This window comes from Cherax quadricarinatus, chromosome 21 (assembly GCF_038502225.1).
Source record: "Cherax quadricarinatus isolate ZL_2023a chromosome 21, ASM3850222v1, whole genome shotgun sequence".
In the NCBI taxonomy this organism is placed as follows: Eukaryota; Metazoa; Arthropoda; class Malacostraca; order Decapoda; family Parastacidae; genus Cherax; species Cherax quadricarinatus.
The window spans coordinates 14,484,540-14,507,724 of NC_091312.1; the positions used below are offsets into that span (position 1 = coordinate 14,484,540).

General features: G+C 41.1%; 1 protein-coding gene across 6 annotated transcripts in view; it reads right to left on the bottom strand.

Moving 5' to 3' along the window:
• The window catches only part of GTPBP1 (GTP-binding protein 1), a 144,038-nt gene that overhangs the window by 42,614 nt on the left and 78,239 nt on the right, over positions 1-23,185 (bottom strand). For all 6 annotated transcript variants that reach the window (XR_011392264.1, XM_070087239.1, XM_070087237.1 and 3 more), the window contains one exon: positions 9,288-9,526. Coding sequence is in view for 5 of the 6 variants with exons in the window: in XM_070087239.1 (XP_069943340.1) it covers positions 9,288-9,526 (239 nt within the window). In the remaining variant the exon portion in view is untranslated. The remainder of the gene's footprint in view (positions 1-9,287; positions 9,527-23,185) is intronic.

Here is a 23,185-nt window from a genome sequence, read left to right on the forward strand (position 1 = left end):
TCCACACCTTCTCCTAATTTCCACACTCCGAATTTTCTGCATAATATTTACACCATACATTGCCCTTAGACAGGACATCTCCACTGCCTCAAACCACCTCCTCGCTGCTGCATTAACAACCCAAGCTTCACACCCATATAAGAGTGTTGGTACTACTATACTTTCATACATTCCCTTCTTTGCCTCCATAGACAATGTTTTTTTGTCTCCACACATACCTCAATGCACCACTCAATTTTTTCCCTCATTAATTCTATAATTAACCTCATCCTTCATTAATCCATCCGCCGACACGTCAACTCCCAAGTATCTGAAAACATTCATTTCTTCCATACTCCTCCTCCCCAATTTGATATCCAATTTTTCTTTATCTAAATCATTTGATACCCTCATCACCTTACTCTTTTCTATGTTCACTTTCAACTTTCTACCTTTACACACATTCCCAAACTCATCCACTAACCTTTGCAATTTTTCTTTAGAATCTCCCATAAGCACAGTATCATCAGCAAAAAGTAACTGTGTCAATTCCCATTTTGAATTTGATTCCCCATAATTTAATCCCACCCCTCTCCCGAACACCCTAGCATTTACTTCCTTTACAACCCCATCTATAAATATATTAAACAACCATGGTGACATTACACATCCCTGTCTAAGACCTACTTTTACCGGGAAGTAGTCTCCCTCTCTTCTACACACCCTAACCTGAGCCTCACTATCCTCATAAAAACTCTTTACAGCATTTAATAACTTACCACCTATTCCATATACTTGCAACATCTGCCACATTGCTCCTCAATCCACTCTATCATATGCCTTTTCTAAATCCATAAATGCAATAAAAACTTCCCTACCTTTATCTAAATACTATTCACATATATGCTTCAATGTAAACACTTGATCTACACATCCCCTACCCAGGTTTAATTAGACAAAAGGGAGGAAACAAATCACTTCCACCTCTAAGATCAAGATCCCAATACCAAAGATACCCTTTTTTCCAAAAAGAGGGGTATCTTTGGTGGGTATCATTGCTGTGTTTAATGATGCTGTGAAAATTAAGCAGAAAATAAAAGTACAGTGTTACCCCGAGTTTCGTACAGCTCCCAACTCGAACAATTATGTAAGTGTATTATTTTAAGTGCTTTTGTAAGTGTATTTTTAGGGGTCTGAAACAGACTATTCTAATTTACATCATTCCTTATGGGAACAAATTCATTCGGTAACAGCACTTGAACAGCCTTCTGCATCGAATTATGGCCAAAACTCGGCGTACCAATGTACAGGAATTAGAAAGTAGTTGGATGGCATGACAGGTATACCACAGAGTGAAAGGAGGATTATCAAGATGGTTTTATCACGCAGAAGATGTAGGGTAGGTTTAAAATTAAAAGTGAATATAGGAAAGAATAAGGTTATGAGAATAACAAAAAGATTAGGTGATGAAAGATTGGATATCAGATTGGAGTGTTCAGCAGAAGTTTGTGGTTACAGGAAAGTGGATGCAGGAGGGAAGAAGAGCAATTGGTGGAATGATGATGTAAAGAGAGTAGTAAGGGAGAAAAAGTTAGCATATGAGAAGATTTTACAAAACAGAAGTGATGCATGGAGGGAAGAGTATATGGAGAGAAAGAGAGAGGCTAAGAGAGTGGTGAAGCAATGTAAAAAGAGAGCAAATGAGAGGGTGGGTGAGATGTTATCAACAAATTTTGTTGAAAATATGAAAAAGTTTTGGAGTGAAATTAACAAGCTGAGGAAGCCTCGGGAACAAATAATTTTTTTTTTTTTTTTAACAAGTTGGCCGTCTCCCACCGAGGCAGGGTGACCCAAAAAGAAAGAAAATCCCCAAAAAGAAAATACTTTCATCATCATTCAACACATTCACCTCACTCACACATAATCACTGTTTTTGCAGAGGTGCTCAGAACACAACAGTTTAGAAGCATATATGTATAAAGATACACAACGTATCCCTCCAAACTGCTAATATCCCGAACCCCTCCGTTAGAGTGCAGGCATTGTACTTCCCATTTCCAGGACTCAAGTCCGGCTATATAAAAATAACCGGTTTCCCTGAATCCCTTCACTAAATATTACCCTGGTAATAGGTAGTAAGTTGGTAGACAGCAACCACCCAGGGAGGTACTACCGTCCTGCCAAGTGAGTGTAAAACGAAAGCCTGTAATTGTTTTACATGATGGTAGGATTGCTGGTGTCATTTGTCTGTCTCATAAATATACAAGATTACAGGTATGGTATGTCTTGCTACTTCTACTTACACTTAGGTCACACTACACATACATGTACACGTTTATTTATACACACTCATCTGAGTTTTCTTTGATTTTATCTTAATAGTTCTTGGTCTTATTACTTTTCCTTTTATATCCATGGGGAAGTGGAATAAGAATCTTTCCTCCGTAAGCCATGCGTGTTGTAAAAGTCAACTAAAATGCCGGGAACAATGGGCTAGTAACCCCTTTTCCTGTAAAGATTACTAAAAAGAATAAGAAGAAAATTGTCCAAGTGGGAAGTCAAATAGATGTGTCAGTTAAAAATAGGAGAGTTAGAGGTATCGGGAAGATGGAGGGAATATTTTGAGGAATTGTTAAATGTTGATGAACATAGGGAAGCTGTGATTTCGTGTATAGGGCAAGGAGGAATAACATATTGTACAAGTGAGAAAGGGCCAGTTGAGTGTGGGGGAAGTTCGTGAGGCAGTGGGTAGAATGAAAGGGAGTAAGGCAGCTGGGATTGATAGGATAGATAGAAATATTAAAAGCAGGTGGGGATATAGTGTTGGAGTGGTTGGAGCTATTATTTAATAAATGTATGGAAGAGGGTAAGGTACCTAGGGATTGGCAGAGAGCATGCACAGTTCCTTTGTGTAAAGGCAAAGGGGACAAAAGAGAGTGCAAAAATTACAGGGAAAGAAGCCTGTTGAGTTGGTAGATAGCAACCGCCCAGGAAGGTACTACCGTCCTGCTAAATGAATGTAAAACGAAAGCCTGTATTTGTTTTACATGATGGTAGGATTGCTGGTGTCTTTTTTCTGTCTCTTAAACATGCAAGATTTCAGGTATGCCTTGCTACTACTTCTTACACTTAGGTCACACTACACATACATGTACAAGCACATATATACACATCCCTCTGGATTTTCTTCTATTTTCTTTCTAGTTCTTATTTTTGCTTATTTCCTTTTATTTCCATGGGGAAGTGGAACAGAATTCTTCCTCCGTAAGCCATGCGTGTCGTAAGAGGCGACTAAAATGCCGAAAGCAAGGGGCTAGTAACCTCTTCTCCTGTATATATTACTAAATGTAAAAGGAGAAACTTTCATTTTTCCTTTTGGGCCACCCTGCCTCGGTGGGATACGGCCGGTGTGTTGAAAAGAAAAGGGTTGCTGGTGTCTTTTTTCTGTCTCTTAAACATGCAAGATTTCAGGTACGTCTCGCTGCTTCTTCTTACACTTAGGTCACACTACACATACATGTACAAGCATATATATACGCACCCCTCTGGGTTTTCTTCTATTTTCTTTCTAGTTCTTGTTCTTGTTTATTTCCTCTTATCTCCACGGGGAAGTGGAACAGAATTCTTCCTCCGTATGCCATGCGTGTTGTAAGAGGCGACTAAAATGCCAGGAGCAAGGGGCTAGTAACCCCTTTTCCCATACAAATTACTAAATTTAAAAAGAAAAACTTTCATTTTTCTTTTTGGGCCACCCTGCCTTGGTGGGATACAGCCAGTTTGTTGAAAAAAAAAAAAAAAAAGTCTGTTGAGTATACCTGGTAAAGTGTATGGTAGAATTGTTATTGAAAGAATTAAAGTAAGATGGAGAGTAGGATAACAGATGAACAAGGAGGCTTTAGGAAAGGTAGGAGGTGTGTAGACCAAGTGTTTACAGTGAAACATATAAGTGAACAGTATTTAGATAAGGCTAAAGAGGTTTTGTGGCATTTATGGATTTGGAAAAGGCGTATGACAGGGGGGATAGGGGGGGCAATGTGGCAGATGTTGCAGGTGTATGGTATAGGAGGTAGGTTACTGAAAGCAGTAAAGAGTTTTTATGAGGATAGTGAGGCTCTGGTTCGAGTATGTAGGAAAGAGGGAGATTATTTCCCAGTAAAAGTAGGCCTTAGACAAGGATGTGTGATGTCACCAAGGTTGTTCAACATATTTATAGATGGGGTTGTAAGAAAAGTGAATGAAGGGGTCTTGGCAAGAGGTGTGGAGTTAAAAGATAAAGAATCAAACACAAAGTGGGAGTTGCCACAGTTGCTTTTTGCTGATGACACTGTACTTTTGGGAGATTCTGAAGAGAAGTAGCAGAGGTTGGTTCTAAACTGTTGTGTTCTGAGCACCTCTGCAAAAACAGTGATTATGTGTGAGTGAGGTGAAAGTGTTGAATGATGATGAAAGTATTTTCTTTTTGGGTATTTTCTTTCTTTTTGGGTCACCCTGCCTCGGTGGGAGATGGCCGACTTGTTAAAAAAAAAACGTAAAAGAAGAAAATTAAAAGTGAATATAGGAAAGAGTAAGGTTATGAGAAAAATAAAAAGATTAGGTGATGAAAGATTGGATATCAGATTGGATGGAGAGAGTATGAAGAAGGTAAATATATTCAGATATTTGGGAGTGGACGTATCAGCAGATGGATCTATGAAAGATGAGGTGAATCATAGATTTGACGAGGGAAAAAGGGTGAGCGGTGCACTAAGCAGTCTCTGGAGACAAAGAACTTTGTCCTTGGAAGCAAAGAGGGGAATGTATGAGAGTATAGTTTTACCAACGCTCTTATATAGGTGTGAAGCATGGGTGATGAATGCTGCAGCAAGGAGAAGGCTGGAGGCAGTGAAGATGTCATGTCTGCAGAGAATTCATAGTTTGGAAGTTAGGAGGAGGTGCAGGATTGCCAAAACTGTTGTCCAGAGAGCTGAGGAAGGGTTGCTGAGGTGGTTCGGACATGTAGAGAGAATGGAATGAAACAGAATGACTTCGAGTGTATAAATCTGTAGTGGAGGGAAGGCAGGGTAGGGGTTGGCCTAGGAAAGGTTGGAAGGAGGGGATAAAGGAGGTTTAGTGTGCGAGGGGCTTGGACTTCCAGCAAGCATGTGTGAGCATATTTAATAGGAGTGAATGAAGACAAGTGGTTTTTAGGACTCGATGTGCTGTTGGACTGTGAGCAAGGTAACATTTATGGAGTCAGGGAAACTGGCAGGCCAGACTTGAGTCCTGGAGATGGGAAGTACAGTGTCTGCACTCTGAAGGAGGGGTGTTAATGCTGCAGTTTTATAAACTGTAGTGTAAAGCACCCTTCTGGCAAGACAGTGATGGAGTGAATGATGGTGAAAGTTTTTCTTTCTCGGGCCACCCTGCCTTGGTGGGAATCGGCCGATGTGCTAATAAAAAAAATATAAGATACAAAGAGCCTCTGACAATTGGCTGGAAGGAGAATGTGAAGACTGTTTCAATGTATAGGTGCCAGAGCATGTAGAGGTTAGGTGTGAGATTGTTATATCAAAATAGAAGGAAGTCATTTTTGGGATTTGACATGCTGTTGGTGTGTGACTGATATTTATGATGGGATACAAAGAAAGTGATTATGCAAGAACTGATTTTTGAAGGTGGGAAATACAATGCCTCCACTTTGAAAGACCAATTGGTATGTTGTGAAGATAAATAGTGCCAAGTCGACAATTGCAGAGAAAAACTTTATCAAGACATTTTGCCTGTGGATAGATTGAGGAAGAATGTCTATGAGCGAAGTGTCTATATTCAGTTCCTCTCTGTAATGGTATGTTGTAGTTTGGTCAGTCACTGAATGGTGATATCTGTGCACATTTGGAAAGGCAGCTAGAATGCAAGCGATAACAAATGTTTTTTTCTTAAAAAAAAAAAAACTCAAAAATTCATGACATAGCTGTAAAGCTAATTTAAGACAAAAAATTGAAAAAAAATAATATACAGTAGACGCTTCTGTTACAAAAAACGTGATTCTAAAAGCTTAGAGATCTCCAGTGAATACTAGAAAGGACTGCCCTTCTAGCATCCAGCCTGTTACTGGGTTTTCGTAACAATTAGTCAGTATCCTTGTCCAATTATCCATTAGAGTTCAGTATGATTCAATAGTGCTTCAGGATTACAACTGGTAGGCTACTAACTAGAGAAAATAAAATTTAATAAATTTATTAAGTATCGTCTAGAGGTATATCATCAAATTAAATTAAATTAATCAATTCAAACAAATTAACAATAATCACTTCTCTCATGTACAGTATTATTGTGCTGAAAGCACATATCACATTTATAATTCTTAAGTACCGTCTGGTACATTAACATTTAATGAGATATTACAAATATGTACAAGTAAGTTTGTGTGTATGTGTGTAAGTGCTCTAAGTAGTTCGCTATGTCTCACGACTCGACTATACTTAAACAAGATACTGACAAAGTCCTCAAATAAACTAACTTCTTGACTAACTGGCAATCAGAACAGTCTGCTTGAACAATAAAAAGAATGCTAAGCCCAATAGCAATATAACAAGCAACTGCAACACAGAATCAGGAACAAGGAGATAATATAACGACACTAAGTAGGGACCATCAGCAGATCCTCCACAAAAGTCACAAAACTCCCATACTACTGAATCTAAGTTCAGCATAAGAAAATCACCGACTGTGATAGTACACAGATACCAGTACAAATTAGGTCAGAAGCTACAGCTCAGGACCTGAGTTACTCAGAGTGTCTAAGCAACACACAACCTCAGTACAACGTCGAAAATCACTAAGTCTATACAATGTTCTGTGAACAGAGTTCTACAGAACTAACAAGAAAGCTACAGAGACGATCTTCCAACAAGGGCCAATAAGGGAGATTTAGGCTCTTGTCAGGGATACGTCCAACCACCAAGCAAGTCTAGACCAGACTGAATACTTCAGGCGAGGTGAGGACACCCCCCCCCCCTCGATCATGTGATAGCTCCGTGGACAGCTGCAGCTCAGCAACAGAAGCCGGCAGAATAACGAGCAAAGAGCGATAATTACAGTAGTTAGACAATCAAGACTTGAACTGAGCACATAATATGTTACATCCTACCTAACAACATAATTAAGTCAAATAATAATATAAAGCAAGATATTCATGATTTAGCTATTATCGCAAATATAAGCAATATAAAATTATATGAAAAGGTAATATACATGTAATATATATACATACATTGCAACCCATTCAGGGGTTGCAACAGCTTCTTTTTTCTCTGAATTGCCAAAAAAAAAATTGGAATGATGTACAGTAGCTCTAAAATAAAAAAAAATTATATACAGTAAACCTTTGACTAACAAAGGATATGTTCCTGAAAATTGGTGCTTTGTTAAAATTAGCATTATTCAAAGTGAAGAATATTTGGGAAAAAGAGGGACACATTCCTCAGAGCTCCAAATATGGCAAAACAAATTTGTCAATAGGCTAACAAAGTCAAAAGAAGCAACTTTATCTTACTTTAAATTGCTTGTTACTGTGCATGTGAAGAGGGTTAATGTGGCACTGTAAAATACTTGTATGAACATGTGGCAAGCAGTATCAGCTCCAACCACCATCACCTACCATTTCTAAGATCTGGGAAAAGCCTGTTGCTGCCTCAATTGTGTGTGCATCCCTTCCAAAGAAACTGGGAGGGTTTAATAGAGTGCTACCACCAACTTTCACCATCTAACACCATCATTATTTACTTTATTCAAGGCCTAGGGAAAAGCCTATTGTTGAAGTATAGTGTGAATTTCTTTCACAGAATATGAGGTGTTCTCAATATAGCACTACAGTGGTGCCCTCCTCAAAACCTACAACAACAATTGTACCAAAGAGAGGATTGCAACTTAGTTTTCTTCTTAGCCCTTTTGGGTATCATTGGTAAATATTCAGAGATAAAATGAATTTGGTAGGGTGTGCAAAAGAAGAAAATTGAAAGTGAATACAGGAAAGAGTAAGGTTATGAGGATAACAAAAAGATTAGGTGATGAAAGATTGGATATCAGATTGGAGGGAGAGAGTATGGAGGAGGTGAATGTATTCAGATATTTGGGAGTGGACGTGTCAGCGGATGGGTCTATGAAAGATGAGGTGAATCATAGAAGTGATGAGGGGAAAAGGGTGAGTGGTGCACTTAGGAGTCTGTGGAGACAAAGAACTTTGTCCTTGGAGGCAAAGAGGGGAATGTATGAGAGTATAGTTTTACCAACGCTCTTATATGGGTGTGAAGCATGGGTGATGAATGTTGCAGCGAGGAGAAGGCTGGAGGCAGTGGAGATGTCATGTCTGAGAGCAATGTGTGGTGTGAATATAATGCAGAGAATTCGTAGTTTGGAAGTTAGGAGGAGGTGCGGGATTACCAAAACTGTTGTCCAGAGGGCTGAGGAAGGGTTGTTGAGGTGGTTCGGACATGTGGAGAGAATGGAGCGAAACAGAATAACTTCAAGAGTGTATCAGTCTGTAGTGGAAGGAAGGCGGGGTAGGGGTCGGCCTAGGAAAGGTTGGAGGGAGGGGGTAAAGGAGGTTTTGTGTGCGAGGGGCTTGGACTTCCAGCAGGCATGCGTGAGCGTGTTTGATAGGAGTGAATGGAGACAAATGGTTTTTAATACTTGACGTGCTGTTGGAGTGTGAGCAAAGTAACATTTATGAAGGGGTTCAGGGAAACCGGCAGGCCGGACTTGAGTCCTGGAGATGGGAAGTACAGTGCCTGCACTCTGAAGGAGGGGTGTTAATGTTGCAGTTTAAAAACTGTAGTGTAAAGCACCCTTCTGGCAAGACAGTGATGGAGTGAATGATGGTGAAAGTTTTTCTTTTTCGGGCCACCCTGCCTTGGTGGGAATCGGCCAGTGTGATAATAAAATAATATAATAAAAATAAAATGGTGTACTGATAAGATTCAGAACCAGTTGATAAACAAACTGGGTCAATCATGCCATTCTTCAAGTTAGACACTGTAGGCAGCATGGATAAGATTATAATGCATAACACTAGGCCTCCCATAAAAAAAAATATCCTTGACCAACACTACATGGCCATCCATGATTTTGTGTCACTCTTCTTACCTCACAAATTACAGTGAGTGCAGTGATTGCATTTTCAGTGTAAATCAAATTACAGCTGCCATTTATCAACTGCTTCATGATAAATTCACATTTTATGGGTCATGTTAATCAAGGGTTTACTTTATTTTTTACCTAATAATCATAGCATTCCAAACATTATTTGAAAGGGAAACAGAAAGCCATACCTTTCCGAAACAAAGTTCGTTGCAGAGACAACCACATCTTCGGCATTCCTAACTAACAGAGGTACTTTTCTGCAACCAGCACTTTTCAGTATTTTATGCAGGAGTTTAAGTGTGTCTTGCAGAACATTTGGTGGACACATATCGATCTTAGTGACTATGACAAAAACTGGAACGTTGAGAGCTAAAGCTAGACCCAAATGTTCCTTTGTCATGCCAACAACACCAGCATTCGCACCAACCTGTAATTAGAGCAATACATAATTAAAAAGCACACATTAAAAGATAAACAATTTGGACCAAAAGTTGGCTCTTTGTAGAATGCAATGCAATTCAATATATAATTCTTCTTCTTTCAACAAACAGGCAGCATCCCACCGAGGCAGGGTGGCCCAAAAAGAAAAACAAAAGTTTCTCTTTTTAACTTTAGTAATGGATACAGAAGAAGGGGTTACTAGCCCTTTACTCCCAGCATGTTAGTCGCCTCTTATGACATGCATGGCTTATGGAGGAAGAACTCTGTTCCACTTCCCCATGGAGTTAAGAGGAAGTAAACAAGAACAAAAACTAGTAAGAAAATAAAAGAAAAGCCAGACGGGTGTGTGTATATATGTGCTTGTACATACAAGTATAATAAAATAATAATAAGTTTATTTCTTTGTAAAGGTTACAATGTGAATTCCAATTTTGATTTGCTAAGTACAAAGATAGCCACTATCATGCCGAGGCATTTCAGGCAAACTAATCCTAATACATAGTAACTAATTAAAACTAGATAAGATAATAATACATAGTAATTATACTTAAAACTAAACATAGAATAGTGGTTAGCCGTTTTACAATCTTATTTGGACTTAATAAATCTTATGTATACTTAGTACAAAATCTAATTTACAAGGAATGGTGAAGGTGGTAATATTTTATGGAATAGCAGAATTAAAAGCCAGGAGGTCACATGATAAAACTAGTCAGTAGATGTTTGATTGATTTGGTTAATATTGTGAGATAAGATGATTTTTTAGCAGAGTCCTAAATTTATAAGTTGTCTGGGGATCCTTGACCTGTTCCGGTAGCGAGTTCCTGATCTTTGGGCCTTTTGTGTGCATAGCATTCTTGCATAGTGAGAGTCTTACTCAAGGGATGTTGAAAAGTGCCTTATGCCTTGTACAGGCATAAGTGTAAGCAGAAATAGCAAAACGTACCTGAAATCTTGAATGTTCATAAGACAAAAAAAGACACCAGCAATCCTACCATCGTGAACAATTACAAGCTTCCATTTTACACTCACTTGGCAGGACAGTAGTACCTCCTTGGGCAGCTGCTGTCTACCAACCTACTACCTAGGTCAATACATTATTTTTTTTTTTTTAACACTTCGACCATTTCCCCACTGAGGCAGAGTCACCCAAAAAGAATGAAAAATACTTTCATCATCATTCAACACTTTCACCACAACTCATACATAATCAGTGTCTTTGCAGAGGCGGTCAGATACGACAGTTTAGAAGTCCCTCCAAACTGCCAATATCCTAAACCCCTCCTTTAAAGTGCAGGCAGTGTACCTCCAATTTCCAGGACTCAAGTCCAGCTAACAATACATAATTATCACTACAAATTACACAAAGGAGTAAACTGGCAACATACACATGATTAGCATAAGATGATTAAGTTAATAACATAAATTTATGTGATTGATAATCATTTTTAACACTATGGCAATTTCCCAAGGTAGGGTGACTAATAAGGAAACACATTCACCATCACTCAATCTCTAGGTAATTTTGAATTCAACAAAAGGACTTATGAACTTTTCAGCATTTAACCTCTTCGAAGAACCCTCTTGGTATTCCATGACCCACAATTCCCAAAAGAAAATGATGGTTGTGCAACTGCTGACTCCAATAGAAAACAACACAATCAATGGCAGAAATACATTAATGCATTCCTGAAAAGTTATTATAAGAGTTCAGAACTCAAAATCTATTTTTCCTTGGATACTTGTGTTGCAATCGGAGATACTTTCCTGAGCCAAAGGTATTCCACATTTAATTTTATTTAATTTTTATCTAAGAATATTTACCCAATATATTTTACATCTGGTACTATTCCATTTTTTTATTAACAAATTAATGTATTTAGTTTATTTATTTATTTATTAATTTGAACATGATACATAGAAGTACAAGGAAATACAGTGGTTAAGTGTAACATGCCAAAGCCCCTTGTATGCAGAGCATTAAGGGCAGGCTTAAAATTAACTTAAGATTAACTAAGCAATGATATATTCAGTGGTAAACTTTGTTGTAAACAGTTAACAATTTAGCACAAATGAGTATTTCAATATATTACATATTACATATATAATACAATATACAGTGTGGTTCCCGGCAATCATAAATTTCGCCAATCATAGGGGTATTTTCATATAAACATGGACTCGCTTTTCACAGGTTGACTCGCGAGTCGTAGTTCGTCCGGGACGCGTACCCACGGCGTGAGCCGTGGCGGCAGCCAGTCTGGCATTGTTTACCAGTGAGCGAAGGTCCCTTCACGTGCTCCAGCGAAATATTTCATAATATTCCATTTATTTTAGTGCTTGCAAGTACTAAATAAGCTACCATGGCTCCAAAGAAAGCTCCTAGTGCCTGGTAAAGAAGGTGAGAAATACGATTGAATTTAAGAAAACCATCACTGAACAATATGAAAGTGGTACAAGTGTGGCCGAACTGGCCAGGATGTATAAGAAACCCTACACAACCTTATGTTCCATAGTGGCCAAGAAAAAGGAAATCAAGGATGCTGTTGTTGCAAAGAGAGTAACTATGCTGACAAAAATGAGATCACCAGTACTCGAAGAGGTTGAGAAATTATTATTGTTGTGGATAAATGAGAAACAATTAGCAGGAGATACTCTTATGACTTCGATTATTTGTGAAAAGGCTAGGCAGTTGCATGAAGATTTGGTAAAGAAATTGCCTGCAAATAGTGGTGATTTGAGTGAATTTAAGGCCAGCAAAGGCTGGTTTGAGAGATTTAAGAACCATACTGGCATACACAGTGTGGTAAGGCATGGTGAGGCTGCCAGTTCGGACCACAAGGCGGCTGAAAAATATGTGCATGAATTCCAGGAGTACATAGAGGCTGAAGGACTGAAACCTGAACAAGTCTTCAATTGTGACAAAACAGGCCTCTTTTGGAAGAAAATGCCAAAGAGGACCTTCATTACACAAGAGGAAAAGGCAATGCCAGGACACAAGCCTATGAAAGACAGGCTGATGCTAATGTTCTGTGCTAATGCAAGTGGGAATTTCAAAGTGAAGCCATTACTAGTGTACCATTCTGAAAATCCCAGAGTGTTCAGGAAAAACAATATTATGAAGAGTAAATTGTGTGTGTTTTGGAAATCTAATAGTAAGGCATGGGTCACGTGGGAAATTTTCGTCGAGTGGTTCAATGAAGTGTTTGGCCCTAGTGTGAAGGAGTATCTCCTGGAAAAGAAATTGGATCTCAAGTGCCTGCTAGTAATGGACAATGCACCTGCTCATCCTCCAAACTTGGATGACCTAATCTTTGAGGAGTTTGGGTTCATCACAGTAAAGTTCTTGCCCCCGAATACCACTCCTCTCCTCCAGCCCATGGAACAGCAAGTCACTGCAAACTTTAAAAAACTCTACACAAAAGCAATGTTTCACAGGTGCTTGACTGTGACCACAGACACTCACTTGACCCTAAGGGAATTTTGGAGAGAACACTTCAGCATCCTCCATGGCATAACCCTTATAGGTATGGCTTGGGAGGGAGTGACTACCAGGACTTTGAACTCTGCCTGGAGAAAATTGTGGCTAGATTGTGTCGACAAGAGGGATTTTGAAGGGTTTGGGACTGACCCTGATGAGCCTATGTCTGTTGTAAAATCAATTGTGGCACTGGGGAGTTCCATGGCGTTGGATGTGAGTTTGGAGGATGTGGAAGAATTGGTGGAAGACCACAATGAAGAGCTCACCACTGAGGAGCTGCAAGAGCTTCAGCAGGAAGAGCAACACATCGCAGCTCAGTATCTTGCTGCAGAGGAGGAGGAAGAGATGGAAGAAGGTGCCTTCTTCAGAAATTAAAGAGATTTTTACTATGTGGGGTAAGATGGAAAGCTTTATGGAGAAACATCACCCTAACAAGGTTGTTGCAAGCCATGTTGGCAACATGTACAGTGACAAAGTCTTGGGCCATTTTAGGGAAGTGTTAAAGGGACGCCAGAAACAGAGCTCTCTCCACAGTTATTTTGCGAGACAGGACTCCAGTGACTCAAGGTGGTCCTAGTGGCATTAAGAAACAGAGAAGACAAGCAACCCCAGAAAAGCAATTGGTACCTGAGGTGTTGCTGAAAGAGGATTACCCTTCCAAACTATAAACAATCCACTCTCTCTCCTCCTCCAGTCTCCCATACACTAAGAAGAATCTCCAATAAAGGTAAGTGTTATGCTGTTAATGTTTCATTCATCATTTCCCATTGTATTGTTTATGTACTACATGTATATTTCATGTAAAAATTTTTTTTTGTTTTAATACTTCTGGGTGTCAGGAATGGATTAATTGTATTTACATTATTTCTAATGGGGAAAATTTATTTGCAAATCGTAAATTTCGTTTATAGTAGCTCCTCCAGGAACGGATTAATTACGAAAAACGAGGGACCACTGTATTATATATGTATATATATTTCACCTAGGTAGTAGGTTGGTAGACAGCAACCGCCCAGGGAGGTACTACCGTCCTGACAAGTGAGTGTAAAGCGAAAGCCTGTAATTGTTTTACATGATGGTAGGATTGCTGGTGTCACTTTTTTCTGTCTCATAAACATGCAAGATTTCAGGTACGTCTTGCTACTTCTACTTACACTTAGGTCACACTACACATACATGCACAAGCATATATATACACACCCCTTTGAGTTTTCTTCTATTTTCTTTCTAGTTCTTGTTCTTGTTTATTTCCTCTTACCTCCATGAGGAAGTGGAACAGAATTCTTCCTCCGTAAGCCATGCGTGTTGTAAGAGGCGACTAAAATGCCGGGAGCAAGGGGCTAGTAACCCCTTCTCCTGTATATATTACTGAATGTAAAAGGAGAAACTTTCGTTTTTCCTTTTGGGCCACCCCACCTCGGTGGGATGCGGCCGGTGTGTTGAAAGAAAAGATATATATTTCAATATATTATATATTATACATATATTTCACCTAGGTAGTAGGTTGGTAGACAGCAACCGCCCAGGGAGGTACTACCGTCCTGCCAATTGAGTGTAAAACGAAAGCCTGTAATTGTTTTACATGATGGTAGGATTGCTGGTGTCCTTTTCTCTGTCTCATGAACATGCAAGATTTCAGGTACGTCTTGCTACTTCTTACACTTAGGTCACACTACACATACATGTACAAGCGTATATATGTATATATATACCCCTCTGGGTTTTCTTCTATTTTCTTTCTAGTTCATGTTCTTGTTTATTTCCTCTTATCTCCATGGGGAAGTGGAACAGAATTCTTCCTCCGTAAGCCATGCGTGTTGTAAGAGGCGACTAAAATGCCGGGAGCAAGGGGCTAGTAACCCCTTCTCCTGTATATATTACTAAATTTGAAAGGAGAAACTTTCATTTTTCCTTTTGGGCCACCCCGCCTTGGTGGGATACGGCCGGTGTGTTGAAAGAAAGAAAGAATATATATTTCAATATATTATACAACAGAACACAGCTTCAATATAGTACACAGTATGCAATACAGCAAGGATATGTAGGGACAAGCAGAAGCAACAGTGTAGACAGCCTGTACTGTCTGCACAGACAGCCCACGCTGTCTGCCAGCTTAGTTCATATTTTGCGCCACTAAGGTGCTGCCCTCTGTAGCCAGGCCTCTCGTAGGCACGCCAGCCTGTCGGCCCATGCCTCGCTCTCACTCACACAGCGGCCTAGCAGCAACACACAAGGCCTCCCAGCTCTCTCTCGTGGGATGGCCCTGCCCGGGCCATGGGCACAAACACACAAGCCTGTGTAACCCACCTACGACTTTCAATAAACTAACAATAAAGTAAGAAGCCTCCGAAGAAGTATATCATTTAACCACCCGCTTACAGCCTAACAAACAAACCCGTTATAATGGTGACAGCGGTGCTCGCAGCAGTTGTGTTTGCCTGGAGAGAGGGAGGAAGAGGTATGAAGTCATCTTCACTTCATCACCCTACACAAGAAGCATCCGTCTCTCAACGAGTTATCCTGATGTCGTGTCTGCACGTTTGAGCATCCAGACACAGGTACAAGCAGGATCCAGCCGAAATTTGCCGAAATTCTCCGAGAATTGTAAGTGACCCCACGCTACAGTGTCCCACGCTGTTTCTCAAGTCACGTGTTCAGCGTCACTTGTATGCTGTTGTTGTTGTTCAGCTCAGCACAGCTGTTTCAGCAAGCCAGAGGTGAGTTTTGTGGTGATTTCTGCGTCCAGTGTGAGCTTCTCCACGTGTTTGTGGGTGGAGGAGGTGGAGGAATGGCTAGATGCTCGCCCCGCCATACACTCACCCACGCTCCTCGCCACCACACTACCATACACCACTCACCACTACTCACTCCCTCTGCTGTGTTCTCTGCTGTTTTTCGTGTGATTCATTGCCAGAACTGTGTATCCGAGTGCCAGAGGCCACTCGAAGCTGCGTGGATCAGCATGCCACGTAGATCACGACACCACGTGGATCGACACCACGTTGGGTGTGGCCGATGTCACGTAGACCTACGAGCTACGTGAGTTACCAGATGTCCCAGGCCACATGCTGTGGTCTGCTGCCCACATCACATTGACATCACCCACGATGCTGCCCGACTTCATGACGTCACGATGTCTGCTGACGTCACCTCACGATGTCTGCTGACGTCACCTCATGATGTCTCCCTGACATCACCTCGAGATGTCTGATGACATCACAGCCCTGCTGACGTCACCTCGCGACATCACGCCTGACATCACATGATGTCACCATCGAGTGTTCAGTAATTATTTCAGTATTGTCGAGAAGATTGAGAGAAAATATATGTCGTGTGTTAATTAATTCCTCTTAGTCAGTGTTCTCACATTTTAGTATATGTCTTAGTGTCAGTTTTGTGCACAGAAAAGCATCATTTGCTAGTTAAGCCATGTTGTACCGTATGTACAGCGGTGTGTTTTTAAAGTTTCCGTGTGTCCAGTGAGGTCTGAGCCAGCCAGACCTGAGTAGCACCACTGTGCTAAGTCACCCGTGTGACCAGTGTGTTTGACAGCTGATTACTCAGCCCTGAGCGTACGAGCCCTCTTGTACAGAAAGCTTTTATGCTCGTCGCTCGTGATGTTCTGCAGAATCGTACCTGCTACGATTCCCATCGAGATTTGTTTCACTTCACCTCCAGACCGTCAGAGTGCAGTTATATGTAGAGAAACAAGTCTGGGGACGCTTAGGCTAACCTCTGCTATAACTCCAACTGTTGAGAGATGATACTCGTCAAGCCGCAGCCAGCCCTGTCGGCAGGCGCTGTGTCAGCCTCGTGTCACAAGCTTCAGTGAGCAGCCTGCACAAAGAAGATGTCACTTTGACTGCTAGCTCTCTCACTGCAGTCTGGTGTATGATGTTACGACTCCCAGATGTTTCACCCAGTCGTCTCTGCCACGACTCGCTCCACAACTCGCTCCACGCTCGCCGGCAGTGACAGCCCAGTGACAGTACCAGTCGAGAAGTGTCCTTCTGAGTCGCTTGCCAGAAGTCCTGCCCAGTTGCCAAGTTTTGTCGACGCCTCACTCGAGGGCACCAGCATGTCATGCCCCAGGTTGAGTGAAAACCTGCAGCGACTCCTACGATGACTGCTTCACTGTTCCAGAGACCGTACCCTGTTACGTCACAGCTCAGCCGCAGCGATGTCTCCTGTGTTGCAGTATCTGTCCAGACGCAGGAAGGCGTGCAGTGATGCCCATCGACGCTCACTGCCTATGACCACGATGTTTAGCACACCCCACATGTTTTTTTTCTTCCCTCCCTGTAGGAAGTTTTTTTTCCATGTCCATATGTATATATATGTTTTTATTTTGTTTTCTGTGCCCTGTTCCTACGAGAGAGAGAGACCGAGTTTCTTTTACTACCAGTATTGTCGTGTCGGGACGACGCGCGGTAGGTGGCCGAGCGTATGTAGACAGCCTGTACTGTCTGCACAGACAGCCCACGCTGTCTGCCAGCTTAGTTCATATTTTGCGCCACTAAGGTGCTGCCCTCTGTAGCCAGGCCTCTCGTAGGCACGCCAGCCTGTCGGCCCATGCCTCGCGCTCACTCACACAGCGGCCTAGCAGCAAGACACAAGTACTCCCAGCTCTCTCTCGTGGGATGGCCCTGCCCAGCCATGGGCACAAACACACAAGCCTGTGTAACCCACCACTACTTAACAATAAACGAAGAAGCCTCCGAAGATCGTATATCATTTAACCACCCGCTACCAGAATCCCAAACAAACCCGTTATAACAGGGCTGTCTCCCTCTCTTTCTAATTTTCACTCTTCTATCCACTCCCACCCTCTCTCACATATCTAACACAATGCACTTTACAAATACTCACCACTTCCTCTCTGTTGTGATTACATGTGAAGTATGGAGAACAATGGGGTTACATGTACTAAGGGAGGCTGCTGGACTGCCTCCCTCTCTGATTTTCACACTTTTACTCACTCCCACACAATCTTACAACATATCTAACTTGAGACCCTTTACAAATGCCTACTATTCCTCCACTGTTAGGATGAATGTATAAAGTTCCTAAGTATATAGTACATACATAATTGTGTGAGATGTGGTGTGAGTGAGCACAGCTCCTGCTATCCTGCATCTGACACACTGACACATCCTCTTTGCATTTGGGAAAAACTTGAGAAAAAATATTTAGGTTTTAGCCTTGCTAAAACAGTAAATATAAAATCTTGACAAATCCTTATCAAAGAAATAAGAGCTCTCTATACATGCATATAATGAACAAAGTATAACAGCATTTTGTAAAAACTGAGAAAAGTAAAGCACTTATTTAACATCATTTTTGCTTGAATATCAGCAATGATCATAACTGTAGATCAGTGTTTAAATTATCAACAGGTTCCAAGGTGTCCCACTAAGTGTGGATGTTTAAAAGTGGGATGATCATAAACTGGAGACCTACTGTACATATTGTAACTTAATAAATTATTTATTTTTTTTTTATTATCACACCGGCCGATTCCCACCAAGGCAGGGTGGCCCGAAAAAGAAAAACTTTCACCATCATTCACTCCATCACTGTCTTGCCAGAAGGGTGCTTTACACTACAGTTTTTAAACTGCAACATTAACACCCCTCCTTCAGAGTGCAGGCACTGTACTTCCCATCTCCAGGACTCAAGTCCGGCCTGCCGGTTTCCCTAAATCCCTTCATAAATGTTACTTTGCTCACACTCCAACAGCACGTCAAGTATTAAAAACCATTTGTCTCCATTCACTCCTATCAAACACGCTCACGCATGCCTGCTGGAAGTCCAAGCCCCTCGCACACAAAACCTCCTTTACCCCCTCCCTCCAACCCTTCCTAGGCCGACCCCTACCCCGCCTTCCTTCCACTACAGACTGATACACTCTTGAAGTCATTCTGTTTCGCTCCATTCTCTCTACATGTCCGAACCACCTCAACAACCCTTCCTCAGCCCTCTGGACAACAGTTTTGGTAATCCCGCACCTCCTCCTAACTTCCAAACTACGAATTCTCTGCATTATATTCACACCACACATTGCCCTCAGACATGACATCTCCACTGCCTCCAGCCTTCTCCTCGCTGCAACATTCATCACCCACGCTTCACACCCATATAAGAGCGTTGGTAAAACTATACTCTCATACATTCCCCTCTTTGCCTCCAAGGACAAAGTTCTTTGTCTCCACAGACTCCTAAGTGCACCACTCACTCTTTTTCCCTCATCAATTCTATGATTCACCTCATCTTTCATAGACCCATCCGCTGACACGTCCACTCCCAAATATCTGAATACGTTCACCTCCTCCATACTCTCTCCCTCCAATCTGATATTCAATCTTTCATCACCTAATCTTTTTGTTATCCTCATAACCTTACTCTTTCCTGTATTCACCTTTAATTTTCTTCTTTTGCACACCCTACCAAATTCATCCACCAATCTCTGCAACTTCTCTTCAGAATCTCCCAAGAGCACAGTGTCATCAGCAAAGAGCAGCTGTGACAACTCCCACTTTGTGTGTGATTCTTTATCTTTTAACTCCACGCCTCTTGCCAAGACCCTCGCATTTACTTCTCTTACAACCCCATCTATAAATATATTAAACAACCACGGTGACATCACACATCCTTGTCTAAGGCCTACTTTTACTGGGAAAAAATTTCCCTCTTTCCTACATACTCTAACTTGAGCCTCACTATCCTCGTAAAAACTCTTCACTGCTTTCAGTAACCTACCTCCTACACCATACACTTGCAACATCTGCCACATTGCCCCCCTATCCACCCTGTCATACGCCTTTTCCAAATCCATAAATGCCACAAAGACCTCTTTAGCCTTATCTAAATACTGTTCACTTATATGTTTCACTGTAAACACCTGGTCCACACACCCCCTACCTTTCCTAAAGCCTCCTTGTTCATCTGCTATCCTATTCTCCGTCTTACTCTTAATTCTTTCAATTATAACTCTACCATACACTTTACCAGGTACACTCAACAGACTTATCCCCCTATAATTTTTGCACTCTCTTTTATCCCCTTTGCCTTTATACAAAGGAACTATGCATGCTCTCTGCCAATCCCTAGGTACCTTACCCTCTTCCATACATTTATTAAATAATTGCACCAACCACTCCAAAACTATATCCCCACCTGCTTTTAACATTTCTATCTTTATCCCATCAATCCCGGCTGCCTTACCCCCTTTCATTTTACCTACTGCCTCACGAACTTCCCCCACACTCACAACTGGCTCTTCCTCACTCCTACAAGATGTTATTCCTCCTTGCCCTATACACGAAATCACAGCTTCCCTATCTTCATCAACATTTAACAATTCCTCAAAATATTCCTTCCATCTTCCCAATACCTCTAACTCTCCATTTAATAACTCTCCTCTCCTATTTTTAACTGACAAATCCATTTGTTCTCTAGGCTTTCTTAACTTGTTAATCTCACTCCAAAACTTTTTCTTATTTTCAACAAAATTTGTTGATAACATCTCACCCACTCTCTCATTTGCTCTCTTTTTACATTGCTTCACCACTCTCTTAACTTCTCTCTTTTTCTCCATATACTCTTCCCTCCTTGCATCACTTCTACTTTGTAAAAACTTCTCATATGCTAACTTTTTCTCCCTTACTACTCTCTTTACATCATCATTCCACCAATCGCTCCTCTTCCCTCCTGCACCCACTTTCCTGTAACCACAAACTTCTGCTGAACACTCTAACACTACATTTTTAAACCTACCCCATACCTCTTCGACCCCATTGCCTATGCTCTCATTAGCCCATCTATCCTCCAATAGCTGTTTATATCTTACCCTAACTGCCTCCTCTTTTAGTTTATAAACCTTTACCTCTCTCTTCCCTGATGCTTCTATTCTCCTTGTATCCCATCTACCTTTTACTCTCAGTGTAGCTACAACTAGAAAGTGATCTGATATATCTGTGGCCCCTCTATAAACATGTACATCCTGAAGTCTACTCAACAGTCTTTTATCTACCAATACATAATCCAACAAACTACTGTCATTTCGCCCTACATCATATCGTGTATACTTATTTATCCTCTTTTTCTTAAAATATGTATTACCTATAACTAAACCCCTTTCTATACAAAGTTCAATCAAAGGGCTCCCATTATCATTTACACCTGGCACCCCAAACTTACCTACCACACCCTCTCTAAAAGTTTCTCCTACTTTAGCATTCAAGTCCCCTACCACAATTACTCTCTCACTTGGTTCAAAGGCTCCTATACATTCACTTAACATCTCCCAAAATCTCTCTCTCTCCTCTGCATTCCTCTCTTCTCCAGGTGCATACACGCTTATTATGACCCACTTCTCGCATCCAACCTTTACTTTAATCCACATAATTCTTGAATTTACACATTCATATTCTCTTTTCTCCTTCCATAACTGATCATTTAACATTACTGCTACCCCTTCCTTTGCTCTAACTCTCTCAGATACTCCAGATTTAATCCCATTTATTTCCCCCCACTGAAACTCTCCTACCCCCTTCAGCTTTGTTTCGCTTAGGGCCAGGACATCCAACTTCTTTTCATTCATAACATCAGCAATCATCTGTTTCTTGTCATCCGCACTACATCCACGCACATTTAAGCAACCCAGTTTTATAAAGTTCTTCTTCTTCTCTTTTTTAGTAATTGTATACAGGAGAAGGGGTTACTAGCCCATTGCTCCCGGCATTTTAGTCGCCTCATACGACACGCATGGCTTACGGAGGAAAGATTCTTTTCCACTTCCCCATGGACAATAGAAGAAATAAAAAAGAACAAGAGCTATTTAGAAAAAGGAGAAAAACCTAGATGTATGTATATATATATATGCATGTGCGTGTCTATGAAGTGTGACCAAAGTGTAAGTAGGAGTAGCAAGATATCCCTGTTATCTTAGCGTGTTTATGAGACAGAAAAAGAAACCAGCAATCCTACCATCATGCAAAACAGTTACAGGTTTTTGTTTCACAGTCATCTGGCAGGACGGTAGTACTTCCCTGGGTGGTTGCTGTCTACCAACCTACTACCTGGGTTATAAACCTACTACTGGGTTATAAACCAGCTTCTAAAATCTACAAGCAAACATCTGTATTTCATTCTTGTGCAAGAGATTGAAAAAAATATAGGAGATAGACACACATTAGAATTGGATATTAGAATAGTCACAGTAACTTCATGAGAATTACAGGTACAGACTATAAAATCTAAGAGCATGGGATCAAACTCAGTAAATATCAACAGTCTAAAACCAGAGAATGTTGAATACTGAACCTTGAGGGAGGGAGTATGGAAGAAGTGAATGTGTTCAAATATTTGGAAGTACACTTGTCAGTGGATGGGTTTGTGAAGGATGAGGTAAACCACTGAATTGATGAAGAAAAAAAGGTGGGTGGTGCATTGAGGTATCTGTGGAAACAAAGAATGTTGTCCATGGAGGCAAAGAAGGGAATATATAGCAGTACCAACACTCTTATATGGGTGTGGAGCATGGGTTACGAATGTTGCAGCGAGGAGGAAGATGGAGGGAGTGGAGATGTTGCATTTAAGGGTAATGTGTGACCTAACTATTATGCAGAGAATTCGGTGTGGAAATTAAGAGGAGGTGCAGAGTTACTAAAAGTATTATTCAGAGGGATGAGGATGAGTTGTTGAGGTGGTTTGGTCATTTAGAGAGGATGGAGCACAACAGGATGACTTGGAGGGCGTATAAATCTGTAGTGGAGGGAAGAAGGGATAGGGGTCTTCCTAGGAAAGGATGGAGTAAAAGAGGTTTTGTGTGATAGGGTCTTGGACATACAGCATGTGCGAGCATGTTAGATAGGAGTGGAGAGGAATGGTTTCTGGGACTTGATGAGTTGTTGGAGTGTGAGCAGGGTAATATTTTGTGAAGGGATGCAGGGAAAGTGGTTAGCCGGACTTGAGTCCTGGAGATGGGAAGTACAATGCCTGCACTTTAAAGGAGGGGTATGGCATACTTGATGTTTGGAGTGACTTCTAATCTGTCGTATCTGTGTGTGTCTGCTTAGACAGTGAATGATGGGTCACCCTGCCTTGGTGGGAGACAGCCAGCGTGTTAAAAAAAAAAACGCCAGAGATTCTCAGGAAGCAGGG